Source organism: Diadema antillarum, unplaced genomic scaffold (genome assembly GCF_040938485.1).
Source record: "Diadema antillarum isolate AM-2024a unplaced genomic scaffold, OU_Dant_1.0 seq00002132_RagTag, whole genome shotgun sequence".
Lineage (NCBI taxonomy): Eukaryota > Metazoa > Echinodermata > Echinoidea > Diadematoida > Diadematidae > Diadema > Diadema antillarum.
In genome coordinates this window covers 27,501-42,180 of record NW_027272772.1, presented here as the reverse complement: position 1 = coordinate 42,180, position 14,680 = coordinate 27,501, and the positions used below count along the sequence as shown (strand labels likewise).

General features: G+C 39.5%; 1 protein-coding gene across 1 annotated transcript in view; it reads right to left on the bottom strand.

Annotated features, from left to right (window-relative positions):
- Positions 1-12,364, bottom strand: part of LOC139714014 (arginine kinase-like) — a 40,152-nt gene extending 27,788 nt beyond the window's left edge. Inside the window, exon 1 of the mRNA XM_071625739.1 lies at positions 12,214-12,364. Within this exon, the coding sequence (XP_071481840.1) occupies positions 12,214-12,275 (62 nt within the window). The 5' untranslated portion in view covers positions 12,276-12,364. The remainder of the gene's footprint in view (positions 1-12,213) is intronic.
- Positions 12,365-14,680: the final 2,316 nt, after the last annotated feature.

Below are 14,680 nucleotides of genomic sequence, written 5' to 3'. Positions count from 1 at the left end.
ACTACTCTGGGCCCTACCCCCTAAAAAAAAAAAAAAAAAAAAAAAAAAAAAAACACGTTCAAAAGTAAAAAAAAAGAAAAAAAAGGAGCAGATCCATCTGACTACAGATGTTGTGGTTATGCGTTAGTTGTTTTTATTGCTATTTAGTTGATAGGAGCGGGTAGCCGTGATGATAATAATCACACCAAAGCTTTAGATGGACTCCAAATGCATATGAGATAATATTATGATCAAATAATGGTGGGGAACTGAAACTCCAATGAAATCAACATTTTTTTCTTTTTATGTACACAATGATGGATTGCTTAACCTTGGGTTAAGCTTCAAGTTTCAAGAATGATTAAGCCAGTAAGCAAATTCTCCTTGGCATCTTTTTTTAAACTGCTCTTTTTTTTTCAGCCACAGGGAGTGCATTAATGATAATGTGAAATGTAAGTAGAGATCATGAGAAATTCTTTGCAGTAGTTACTCTCATAAGCACTTCAAGGTATAGGTTGCTCTGTTTCATCAGGTGAATGTTTATTAAGATCTAACTTTTCTTTCCTCTGTCTTTGAACTTCATCAATTTCAGTGAAGAAATATGTGGGCAAGAACGAATCGGATAATAAAGGCACAGGAAGCTGCCTATCAAAATACCATTGCAGCAGTAGATAATGATCCTGCTTATGACTTATCGTGATGGATCTACAAGATCTCAAAGCCATTTTTCATGTGCGTTATATAGGAATAATTTTCCCATGTCTGCGTGCATATTCCATGTGTCAGTGCTTGACGAGGCAAAACATGGTGCAGCTGCTCAGCTGCTAATATCTTCGAGACGAAGCTGATGAGAAACGTGTCCATCTCGACAAACACGTCCATATGCATGCACGTTTGTCTAATTGTTTATCGGAATGTGTCCACCAAGAGATGCTCTTTAATGTTCAACAAAGCAGCACTACTGACGAGGGATCTGGGATGGATCCCACATGATATCAGCGCAGTCAATTAGCTTTAAAGAAAACATCTGAAATCCTAAATCGTACAGCCACAGGAGGTAGCAGCAACCTTCCAAAGGGTCGCTATTTTAACCCTTTCTGTGTTTTGAGTATCGCTCGGCTCGGAAAATCAAAGCGTTGTACACATTGTCCAAAGAACCTGGCACAGAAAGGGTTTAATCTATAAAGTCTGCAGGAACCTGGGAGGTCTTTAATGAGAATATTTAGACTCTCGCAGGGAGCTGGTTTAGATCTTATTGACATCAATTTTGGTAAAGTTTCAAGGAGTACATTGATGATGTAAATTCTCTAGATTTAAACAGTGTTTTTTTTTAATTCTGGCAGCTCTAATGAGCTTTTCAACGTTCCAAGACGCATCAGGGAGGTGGCGGAGAGAGGTTCCCGCCTCCTCGGCACACTAAACAGTTTTGATGCAACCGACCTAGGATTTGCAGTATACTCAAGAGATTGTGAATGTATATATGATTATGCTAATTGGATACAATACAGAGTTGTAGAATCCTCTGAGTTAAACTTCATTACTCGGGTCTGAGAAAAACACTGAATGTATTAAAATTAAGCCTTTCTTATTCCTAGTGTCGGACTCGTGGATTGTATGACTCGTGGGTGTCGGTCTCATGACGTGCACTCGAATCTAAGTCCTTATTTGTTTTCAGTGGTGAACTTGACACCTAGTTTCCTACCAGCACCAATACTGATCATTGCTGATACTCTAACGTGGAAAAAGTGTTTTCCTCCCTTTGACCATATGGGATGACTGCCATACGTCATGGAGTAGAACAAACGAAGTACTTCATTTTATATAAATCTACAGTTTTCAAAGGATTCCACTGTTTCAGTAGGTGCATTACCTGTTGTCTTTTAAGTTCATTTCGTAAACAGGAGCAGAATTAGTCTCCCAAAAGATAGGAATTAGAGCCTGAACTAAGTCGAGCCCTGGTTCGAAATTGCCATCCTCCTGAGTTGATGTGTTCATCATCACGCGACATTTAAAGGCATCAGTCTCGATGACAAAAGAGCGATTTCGACCTGTGACGGCTGCCTTCCTTTGTTCGCAACTTGAACTTTGTCTCTCGTCGCTTTAGAGGAAGCAGCCTTCGTGCTGGGCTGAATGGGTTGTCTGGCTCCACCGAATCTCCGTGGGGGAGAAGGAGGCTAGCAACTTATGCTACCTCCAGACTGCCGAACAATTTCAGTTCTATGTTAAAGTGACGCTAATATCAAACTTAACTAATGCAATGCATAAGATAACAAATCAACTACTAGTACTGTAAAACGAGGAATGTTCGCGTGCATTTTAATTTCGCGAATTTCGTGAGAGCCGAGCTTCGCGAAATTAAAATGCACTATATGCATTGAATGTTAGAGGCAACTCGCGAACATTTCATGCTGCGAATAAGGCCGTCAGCTCCCATTCGCGAAAATTTCATGCCGCGAAAACAGTACCAAGACAACATCACAGCCGATAATGATTCCAACCACAAACTAACGTTTTCATGACAAACTCAACCAAGACACAACGTCGCATATTTCATGCACTCGGTTCGGACATTTTGCTGTCAGTGCTGGTAGTTGAACTTTATCCTATCGACGCTGGACCTGTATAGTAGAGAGCAAGAGGACAAACGCTGTCCATTTTCACATTGGTAACGAGGTAGCTGTGTTTACACTTGTTGACATTTTGTTTTCATAGCTACACGACCAAAAGTAGACAATAGAAAATTCGAACAAGTATAATTCTTTCAAATACACTTATCATTCAATGAAAAACAGTGCTTGTAGATTTTTAGTCCCCCTCCCCCTGCAAATGAGACGAAATGACGCGACATATAGTAAACTTTTAAGACAACAAAATGTAGTATAAAACTTAGAGAGAGAAAAGCACAAAGGCATGCATGACAATTTATAACAAAGAGAGGAGACAAAACGAGTGGTAGTCGAATATCAATTTTGGTTTCTTTCCTTCGATTTCTGTTAAGGTCTTGGGTCAGTCACTGCATCGTACAAGTCCATTTCATCCAGAGTCTTAAAACTGTGGTCCCCAGTAAAAAAAAAAATAATAAAAATAAAAAATCCTATCTTCCATCTGCTAAATTTCCACACGCATGTTATCGTCATGGTATAGGCCGTACTGAGGAGCCATTTTCTTGACTTTTACAAAGTAAAATTTTGAGAGAGAGGGAATGCATCGAGTGAGGGAATGCATTCTAGCAGTAATACATGTATATCAGAACATTGAAAAGAGCCTCAGGCGACATTGCTCAGGACGTCCACTCCGATGATAGTGGGCCAAGTCAAGCTCTGAAAGAGGCAAGAATTCTACTATAAAATCAGCTGCTATGTGATGCAGAAGTGTCCATATGACATTGCGAGAAATTCGATGGAATTCCGCAGAAAAGTGTTTCTTTCTTCTTTCATTTGATGACGCCAAAAACAGAAAGCTCGAAAGGATGGAAGCAGCAATCATGCGACATGTGATTCGGCGATAACTGTGTGGACTCCGCTCTGACTATCAGTACTGTTGTCCCATCATCCAGTAATAACAGGGGTAAATCTACCATAAAATCAAGTGGCTCGACAAGGAATAAGACATCTAAAAGAGGGCGCACGTCATGGGTTCGACACTACGAATCATATAGCCCATGAGTCACATAGCCCATGAGTCATACAGCCCATGAGTCATACGGCTCAAGAGTTAACAGCCCATGAGTCACACAGACCACGAGTTCGACACTGAGGCAAACAATAGGGCCCACAAGACCATTACATTAAACTCCATGTTGTAATGTCGAACTCGTGGGCTGTTTTTACCTAGTGTCGATCTCATGCATGGGCTATTTTTACCTAGTGTCAAACTCATGGGCTGTATGACTCATGGGCCTTTTTTTTTATATCGAACTCGTGGGCCTGTTACTCGTGCGTGTCGGTATCGTGGGTTGACCCCCCTAAACGATACCTGGCAAGGAACATCATGGCAGAGGAGACTTTCTCCTTTGTGTGCATGATCAGACTGACGACTAGAGGAAACCAAAAACAGACAAGATGATGTGGTCAATGGGCACCTCAAACTGACCAAGGAGGTGTCCGGTATCTCCTTGAGCTGACCAACGATGGAAAAGTCACGGCTCCAAGTAGTGGTAAAAAGTCCTTCATCTGAATCCTCTACCGCTAACAACTGATGAGAGATGGACCAGGGTCGAAAAGCGTCAGTCTTGCCACCTGCACATATCACATCAACCACGACGTTATATTTGAATGTTCTGTTTAAATATGATTTGTATGACATGGCCGCTAGGTATCCACGGAACCACCTGAAGTACTAGGCAACCAAAAACAGACAAGATGATGTGGTCAATGGGCACCTCAAACTGACCAAGGAGGTGTCCGGTATCTCCTTGAGCTGACCAACGATGGAAAAGTCACGGCTCCAAGTAGTGGTAAAAAGTCCTTCATCTGAATCCTCTACCGCTAACAACTGATGAGAGATGGACCAGGGTCGAAAAGCGTCAGTCTTGCCACCTGCACATATCACATCAACCACGACGTTATATTTGAATGTTCTGTTTAAATATGATTTGTATGACATGGCCGCTAGGTATCCACGGAACCACCTGAAGTACTAGGCAATAATGATAGAGTGCCTTGCATTGTAGCACAGCCACTGCCGCCAGAAGACTGAAATCAAGGATCTCAAAATTGAGAATTCGTTGTCTCATACACTGAGTCCCTGCAGCTCCTATATACCAATTGTTGCCTCATTTTACGAATTTTGTTTCTTTTTTGAAAGGTAATTGACTCAAGAATGCAAAATGACTATCTGTAAGAAAATCTTACGTCTAAAATAGAAAATTGTCTCAAATGGCACCTATACGTCTAAAAGTTATGGCAAATAACACCTTCGCTCGATTATATTTATTCATTTTATCTTTCAAAGTGAGCTATAACGTCAAGATCATACTCATTAATACAATACTTCAATAGGTCGTCATTTAAGACCACAAGAGTATTTGGGAAAATAGACAGTAGACAGTGATTAAGTTAACACAATCCTTGCGTGATCGTAGTGACGAAAGTGTAGTTTGACGTGTCAGCGTGAAGTCTTAAGAGACAATCAGCACCCTCCACCGTTGTCTTTTTTTTCTTTTATCTTCGAGGGACCAGGAACTAACATGCCACAATTCAAATAGCTACAACACGGTTAGGATTCAACAAACTGTAGTGAATGGCGAGGTATATCAACTACGGAGCAGGGATCGAAGGAGGTACAGAAATTCCACTGGGGATCAGTGATTTTTTTTTCCGATGATTTCTCCCTCATCTCGAAAGACAATTCAAAATCTCCTGCTTGATGCGACAGACAAACGAGCAGTGATTTTATGCGACACTCCGAAAATAAGATCAGAACAGCGAACATATTTTGATTTAGAGAAAACATATTTGCATTGATGGCAAGAAATGCAAAATTTTACTTGTACTTTCCAAAACGGCGTAAGAGCCTAAGAAGAGCACTCGGCAGAAGATACTATGTGCTAAATCTCAACTCATGTTTCATAGAGGTGCTCTCATTATTTGGTTTTCATTTACAGCTGCGATGCGTCATTATTTTCTTAACATTAATCTGGCTTGGAGATTGAGGCGTGCGCTCAGAACAGACTTCAGGGGGCATTTCATGAAAAGTTTTGTCCGACAAATTTGTCGGACAAATTTGCTCTCAGCCAATCAGATGCAAGGATTTCAGTAGCTTGTAATAGTTTGCCAGCCTATCCGACAAAAAGCTTCATGAAACGCCCGTCTGAAGGCTGAAGGGGGAAAATGCATCTTTGGAGTAACTTCGCTTTTACTTTAATAGGGAATCCTATAGGGCAGTGACTTCAAGCAAGACATTTCCCAATCTTGAAAGCTTATATCATGCCGTCTAGATATCGCACGACATTGTCAAAGGGCTGACATCCCGTGTTGTTCAAACGTGACTTACAATCAAGTAACTGTCAAGTTAAAAGCTTGCTGCGAGAGTAAAGAACGAAACAGCTTGCTAGCTGTCATCTCGTCGTGGAAGCTGCTACCGCGTAAGTTTTGATTCTCTACCAGTTTCTGTTAAAGCGGATCCTGGTGCTTGATACTTGTGGGTTTGGGTTCCCGGTAGGTATTTCCCGGTAATTTTGACGAAACCAACTATAAAGGAAGAAAAAACAACGGTTACCAAGTCGCCATCTCTGTATGGAACATTATCTGCTCGATGTATTGCTTGGTATCGAGAGCAATGATTGTTGACGATAATTTGGACACCATCTTTTATACTTCTAAAGAGTCCTTATTAGTGTCTGACAGTTGCACTCTGCACGCAGTGGAATGAATTTACACCATCGCCTGGTCGTTACCAGTCATCATCATGACCGTTCATGCCGGCTCTCTGCATTGTGTCTTGAAATACAACTTATTCTTTACTTCCCAGCCTTTTCGTAAATGAGCCTATTACATTTTCGTTACCACGCATTCATTCTGGACATGCAGTAAGTCAGCATTAGTCGGTTATTTTGAGATCAGCAATGAAAGAAGAAAAGTTAAGTGTCTAGTTCCGAGCAATTTTTCGGCAGCGAATTATACGCCTCGTTTCACGCTCACAAAAATACTTTTCTTTGCGTGTTGATATCTTTGTGCACTCATCGATGATGTGTTTATCCCGTTGCTCACTGAGTGATTATTTTCCCCCGAAGATAGATGATACGGTCGTTTAGTGTATGCAATCATACTTTGCTGATGCAGCTGAGTCTACGAAAATAGACCGCGGAGATTTCCCGCGTTGCCTAGAGAGCTAATCATGTCTATCGGCTGTCTCTTACCATGATGCCCTTTGGTGCCATGTTGCTGAGACTCCTATGTGCGTATAGAGGGTAGTAGCATCTTTTCCTCGATGATAGACCCTGAGGAAGGTTTGCAAGTTCGGCATTTCGTCGCCTTCTGTCCATCCTCAACGCAACTAGTATGTGGGGATATTAATTGCTTTATACAGGACATTTTCTGCACATCAAAGTATTGTTATTCCTAATTTATGGGGAAGGGTAGAGGTTAATCAAGAAGTTAAGAAGCTGACGGGAAGGAATATTCTTGTGAACTGGATGACATATGGATCACAATGACTCACGCTGCATATTATGAAATTGGCAAGCCTCGAGCAAATGCAGACATGATGGTTATGTGTTAAACTGAGTTGAGTGTATTTTATTTACACACGGGCTAGTAAGCGTGCTTTCAGCTGAACAACTGTTTTTAAGCGAGGTGGAGAATAGATGTCCTGATGAACATTATGAGATGATAAGCAAGCAATATGAAAGTAAAAGGTGGCATTGCATTAATACAAAAACTACGCAAACTTCAGATCTCAAATAGTCCCGTTGGCTCTCAAACGACAAAAATAGATTGAGCATGAGCAAAACCAGGTTAGGGTCTTCATGGTATAGCAGGGTTACTATATTATAATCAGGCAAAAATAGAAAATTAGACAGCAGTCATGTTACCCTTCACCAGACAAAATGGCGCACAAATGAGCAGAGCGTAGCATGAGACGATAGAATCCATCTTTCAGCCTTGCCAGCTCGTGTAGCAACCACGCAGTATGTTTTGTCGGCACAAGATTCCTAACATCAGAACATAGGGAATGCGAGGGCGTTTAAAGGATCCAATTAATGCAGAATGCGGAAATGTCTCATAACCCTCACGAGAGAGTCGATCTAAGACACCATTGACATCATCGTGTCCCAACAGGTTGGCAGTGACAGACTTAATCTGATTCACCTTAACTCGTCAAGTTCCAGAAATCACTTTTCTGTGATGGTGTGCTGTTTCTTTTTGTCACAACTTTTATTATCTATTATTAGTGTTTCGTAAGGTATGATAAAGATACAATTTTTTTTTAACATTTGGGCCCTCCATTGGTTATACTTAATTGTTACGACTGCAGAATTTTCAAACTCCTCTTAATCAATTAATTGATTAATCTATAACTGATTCCTTAACCGGCATTATATCTTAGAGGATTGAAATTCCCGTTTCTCCCTAAATTTGACAAATCTTTGTGTCTATTTAGCATTTTGTGAAGATTTAAAGAATCTAAAATTTTCCATCCAATTTTTCTGCAGTATAAGACATACAAAAAATACAGCGGTGCCAATCTGATCATGCTGATGACGAAATGATAAAATCAGGGTGCAAATTTCCCCCAGATTTTGATTGGTTTTGGTTTGGCTTCTTGAAGGAGAGTGTCACACATTTCATAGTTAGTTCATTGGTTGTCTTCAGAAGAGAGAGCTTTATATGACAATTACTGGATCTGAAGCAGTGATTAAAAGGATCGAAATTTAGGGTGGATGGTGTTTGTAAGGCGCTCGTTGAATGGGGGAAAGCCACAGTGTTGTGTCGGCCATTGCATCTCGGAATGTTATGACATTCTGCGACTTGAAGGAAATCTGTGGTTCAAATTCAAAACAACGTAAAGTTACATGTCTGGTAACGTTTAATGAACACAGCCATCAGTTGGTGATCTATCGTTGAACCGGTTCAAAACGAAGCATATGCACTCTTATCTTACTCATAATTTGATTTAGATCTGGCCTGACCAATATTTCATTGCATTAATTTTGTTTCCATAGAAAATGAAACAGGAATTTCATATGAATATGCACGACGCGTTCAGTATGGTTCGCGACTCAATCAGTGTTTCATTTTGCATGTTTTTTTTTTGTGCCTTTTAAACTCACCCTTCTTGTGATTTATTGGCTGCTTCTCTAATTGTTCCTCATTTTCGCAAATCCTCATTTGCTATAATAGATCGTTTATTACATCATAATTTTCCACGTGTAAAGGACAATACCAGCATCTGTCTTGTAGCAAGCTGCGCTTTAAGAGAGAGAGAGAGGGGAAAAAATGGGAGGGCATAGATGTATAGAGGGAGAGAGGGAGAGAGACGTCACTTTCAATGCATAATCAATATATTCCACTGTTGGTTACTGGGTGCACAATGGAATTGCTCCCATGAATATTAAATCAGAGGGGAATGCTGAATGGGATGAAAATGGAATCAGATTGGATATAAATGTGTATCGAAATGATTGAAATTCAAATGCATTTATTTGGAATTTCGACTGATAAAATGAAATTGAGTCAAATGAAGAACAACGGAGCAACTGAATGAATGATGAAGGTCTTACAGCGTATGGCGATTTTACGTGGATGGATTTGATGCGAATTGCATCGTGAAACAATCATTGATCCCTTTGTCTGTATTGGACAACAATGGTTGGATATGTGTGACTGATAAGGAGACATGCTCACGTTTGTACTTGAGACGAGAGAGAGGACTATGTGGCACAAAGTTCAAGGTACAGATATCATGACTAGACGTTTCACGAAGGTAGAAGCTGCACCAGCCGTCTGTAACAGGACACGGTGTGGTGTGAGTCTACAGAACAGAGCCAGACTATGACAATCTATGGCTTGTTGAAGTAAAGTATACCACTTATGTGTTTAGCTTTCATGAATATAGTCATGACGACCAACCAAACAGGAAGGTAGCAGTTTCGTTCAATATCGAGCAGAGAATAACGAAGTTTTGGCATGTTGACATTTTGCACGTTTTCTTGAAATACAGTGACATTGGTTGAAGCCACATAAGCAAAACTGTATGAGGCAATAATACCATCGCCTCACAGCTCTCCCATTAGTTGCACATAGGATGATATCAAAATCATATTTCAGTCTTTCAGTATTACAATATGTATTTAAAGCTTCAATTAGGACTTCCCCATGTATTTCATCGTTACTGGGTTCTAAGAGCTCTAAAATCATTTTAGGAAAATTACAGAAAAAGCTCTCTAATGCATTATTGCAAAACACAAAATTTAGTGAAGATTATTATGCAGGATAAAGTGAGACGGTTAAGGAGTTGCCATCCTCACCTCACCCTATTGACAAATATAAATGTGACCAAAATAAGAGTTTTTGTGACCACCTAAAACACGTGATATTCAATGATATCTTATTTTGTACCTATAAATGGAAATGAAATCCCATAATACTTTATTTTGTACCTAATGGAATTGAAATCATTTCCGTTCTCTTTGATTGATTGTATAATATACTCCTATGAAAATGTACGTGGTGATTCTAACTGCCACACCGCTGGACACTGAAAACACCAGACGTGAGTAAAGAAGTGTATATTACGAAGATGGACATTCATCGTCATTCACATATAATAAGCAGACTCTTCATAGATACACGGGGGCTTTATTTTGACGATACCACTCCCAAAGCTACAGACAAAGGGCACAATAATATTATTGCTGTTCTGATGGCAAATACAAAACTATCTATATAAAACTGCTCTTCTTTACACTCATATTGGCCTCACGAAAAGAAAACGCAGTGTCCCCCTCCCCCATGCCCTAATTTTTGTCACATCCCACGTAACTAATGATCAAATTGTGGGAAAACATATACGAGCAACCATCATAACTTTACATGTTCAATTTGTTTGTTTGCTTGTTTTTTTCTGTTTTGTTCTGTTATTGTTGTTGTTAGTGTTGTAAATGACTGACAATCTATTACTTGTACAACAAATATCAGCGCCGGTCGTGAAGCATAAAATATTTTTGCCAGTTACTGCAATTCAAAGAAAATACATTTTTGTTAGAGATGTATCTTTTGTTGCCCATTTCTACTAAGAAAGAAAAGTTATTAAGATGATAGCTGGAAATCTGTATTTAAGTAAATCGTAGTACGTTATACAATCAAGAACCTTATATTGCGCATTGCTTGTAAAAGTGACATACGTTCGTCTGTATGTGTATCCGCATTATGAAATAATGTCTTGTATAATCGTATACAATGGGGCAGATTTGTTACATATTTTGTTATAACGACAGAACCACACCTCAGTATATCACTTAGGCGTATAAGATCCCAGTTGAATCTTACATACACTGTATTATAGCAATATCCATGATTACTATAAGAGAGGGATCATTTAAGATAATATTTCTGACATTGATGGGATTACACAGTATGCCAATGATAGAAAGCATGATGGTAAGTTTAGAAAACGATGTCTTTGCGAGGCACGGAGTAATCAGAAGCACCCCGGTATAATTTGAATGTAAAGAATGTCAAGAAGATTCATGATAGATTTTATTTATATAACTATATCAATGCCTGCTTGTTTGTAGTTGACATCTGTGAGAGCTTCAAACCACATTATATAAATACGTGTTGATAGATTAATTTCAGAGAGAGAGAGAGAGAGAGAGAGAGAGATAAATAAGCTGCTGTCTTCAAAAAGTAGTTTTGTATACATGCAAACGTTCAAACTCTTGATGCATGCTTTCTGCGAAAAGCACATAGCAAACATGACAAAGAAAGCATTAACTTTAGTTTGCTTTTGTTTTTTTCTTTACGACTGTGATCACACCCCAGGACAACAGTTACCATAATTAATAACATCGTTTAATGTACTATACAGATAACAAAACCTGATTAATGAAGTGTACATCGGTGACGATGAAAGGTATTGTAATTGGGCCTCAGCCCTATATATTCCTACAGACAGCTTAATGTCACCATACTCTCTCACTAGCGAGGTGGGATGTTGGCGCCTCACGTATTACGGCGCCGCCATTTTGATGGTTATAGCTAATTAGTGATGGACGAGATTTATATACTGGGGATTTACCCAATTATGGAATGAAGAGATGTGTTACCGGCTGTTTGGATTCAAATGTAATTTTGCAATTTTTATCACCGTCGCAATTTCTGTTCATAGTATTATAGTTCAGTTGAGGCTGTGTTCGCGACGAATCAAATGATGATACAGGATGCAAAGCACATAATTTTGCGACAGCATTCCCGTCTTCTCACCAAAACAAAAAAGAAGAAAAATTGAATATCGAAAACACCGGCGCGCGAATGAGTTCATCTTACATGCTTTTTAATTGAGTGTTTAAGTAAAGGAACAGATGTTTTGATTCACCCCTTAAATCCGACAAGAAGCCATATCGCCGCATCGTACGCCTGCCGCCGACTGAGAAATTACAACGGACAGCTCGCGGCCCTCAATAGGGCGGCTCGGCATGTTAATGGCGGCACAGCTCGCCTTTAAAGGACCACATGACCCGACAAAGTAATAAAAAAGACTGACTTATCGCTCTAGCCCATATCTACTTACCCTTTTTGAGCGCCTCGTGATCCCGAATTTAAAAGCATGAGCAGTTGCATTGCGGACAACATTTTGCCGTGTTTCTTTGGACTCTGCGTGAGTCGGCTGCAGTAAGAGCTCCACGTATAAGTAATGCGAACCACTTGAGCACGACTGTGTGATCGCGCAAAGGTAACATAGTATGCGCGAAAACTATACCCGGAGGTGACATGGCCTATTTGAAGTATGGTTGATCACTGCTTCATTTCATCCCAAAGATTAAAGTCATTTTTGTCTCATGAATGCTTTGAAATTGAATGATAGAACCATAATAATTGGTCCCATTTATAACATTGCGATGCAGTCCACTCGCTATACATTTGGAGCAATATTAATGTTTTCAAATGGCCGGGTCGCACCTTTTTCATTAGAAACTTCATCGAAAATGAATATCTAACTATTAGGGATGACATTGAGCATCTCTGGATTATTAATTAACAACAAAATAATAAAGAGCTGATTGACATCATTTTGTTTAGACAGTGTCAGATATGACGATGATTGAGCAAGATATTATGACAAAAAAAGATTGTCAAGAATGGGGGAGCACGCGAGTCAACTGTTACAGTAAAGCGTGCTACGGAGATAACGTTGCATATTTTGTGTGTCAGTATGTGTACGGAGGGACTATTGTTACAGCTTGTCTCTCTTTTCTTTATTAGATAAAGGATGATCGATTTGCCGAAAGCGTACCCACTACCCTATTGATTTGGCGTTATCCCCCCTCCGGACCTACCTCCCCCTCCCCTTCCTCAATAATGAGCGAAAAGGGTCATTGAAGTTTATTGTGCCAATATCATGATGCTGCATTGAACACATTATTAAACTGTAGGAAAGTTTGTAATCAAGGAAGTGACATAATCGCCCACTGGCTTATTCATGTTCATTGCCAACCATCGTAAAAAAAGGTCCCCTAATGGACGTTCGCAAAGAATTGAGTTTTGCTTCCGTTGAAAACAAAAGCAAGCAATATAACAATGTCATTATTATGAATGATAGATGGAACAGGGAGGGTTTGGATAATGGAAATAATATCCACTCCGTAATTAATATCATAAAATCCTTATCAATGATGCTGCTAGGTAGCACATTGTAAATCATAATTTAAGATTTACTTTTAATGTGTATTATGTGTAACGGTGTTCCTTCGTTCGTTTGTTTGTTTGTTTGTTTGTTTGTGTATGTGTGTGTGTTCGTCTGTGTCAGGGCTGACTGAGAAACGATTTTTCCCCCCATGGTAAAAATTAACACAATTTCTCACTGATGACATTATCTGCACCCCAAAGAAGACAGTCATGTCACTTGCGAATTAGAGAAAGCGATTGTCCTGATGATCGCGTACGTCAATTAGACACGCACGAAAGAAACTGAAGGGTCAGTATTTACAGGTTAGTACCTGCGTAAAGCATTCATGGGGCTTCGTCATGCAAAAGTGGGATCTCCTCTGGTTTGATGGATCACACGTACACCACAATGCTGTGTGCTGTTCAGTACTATGGGAATGCGCTCACCCTGACAACTTCAAGATATATTTTACGACCTGAGCGCCTTCGAAAAGGAATGAGGCATTTATCTTGACATCGAGTGCAGCAGCTATCATCTATAGCTGGCGTAATGGAAGCTCGAGATAGCACATGACCTTTTGATTGGAGTTGAAGCGTATGTCGATTCGTGTCTTCGACCTATTTCATTGTAGAACGAATGAGCGAATGAATTCATGCAGTCATGAGATTGTGGACAATTCATATGGAGAGAGCCCAGCATGACGGATTTGAATTGCAACACAGCGGTTTTACTTTGAAGGGTATCCGTAAATTAATGTTTACACATAGTCACCATAATTTGCATGTAGTGACCACTGCATAATATATATATATATATATATATATATATATATATATATATGGCCTACACACACATAATACTACGGAGAAAATGAAGACAGTAGATGTCACACGATGCCGATGCAGTTCGGTAAAAACATTAGCATTATCCCATGCACTATTCATGTATATACATATGTATATGCATCATACACTCACGCACACACCATTATGTCATTGTTATATACTCAGTATATCTTTTCATTTTTGAAGCGCCATGACCACTGAAAAGTGGACCTGTTCGCCATACAAGTAGCCATATATATATATATATATATATATATATATATATATATATATATATATTATATATACATTATATACTTGCATATAATTCCACTTCCGCCATGCGATGGGTGCTCCTATGCTGTAAAAGTTGTTGATGATATTCGACAGCTCCCTCTCGTTTCCAGTTTTGAACGTATAATGGAATATACTTATAGTCGATGTAATTACAGAAGTGTATACTTGTCAGTGTTCGAGAAACTGAAGATTTAAAAAAATGTAAAAGGGAACGTTATAGTTACTAATGATCGTTGTTTGTCTGTATGTAC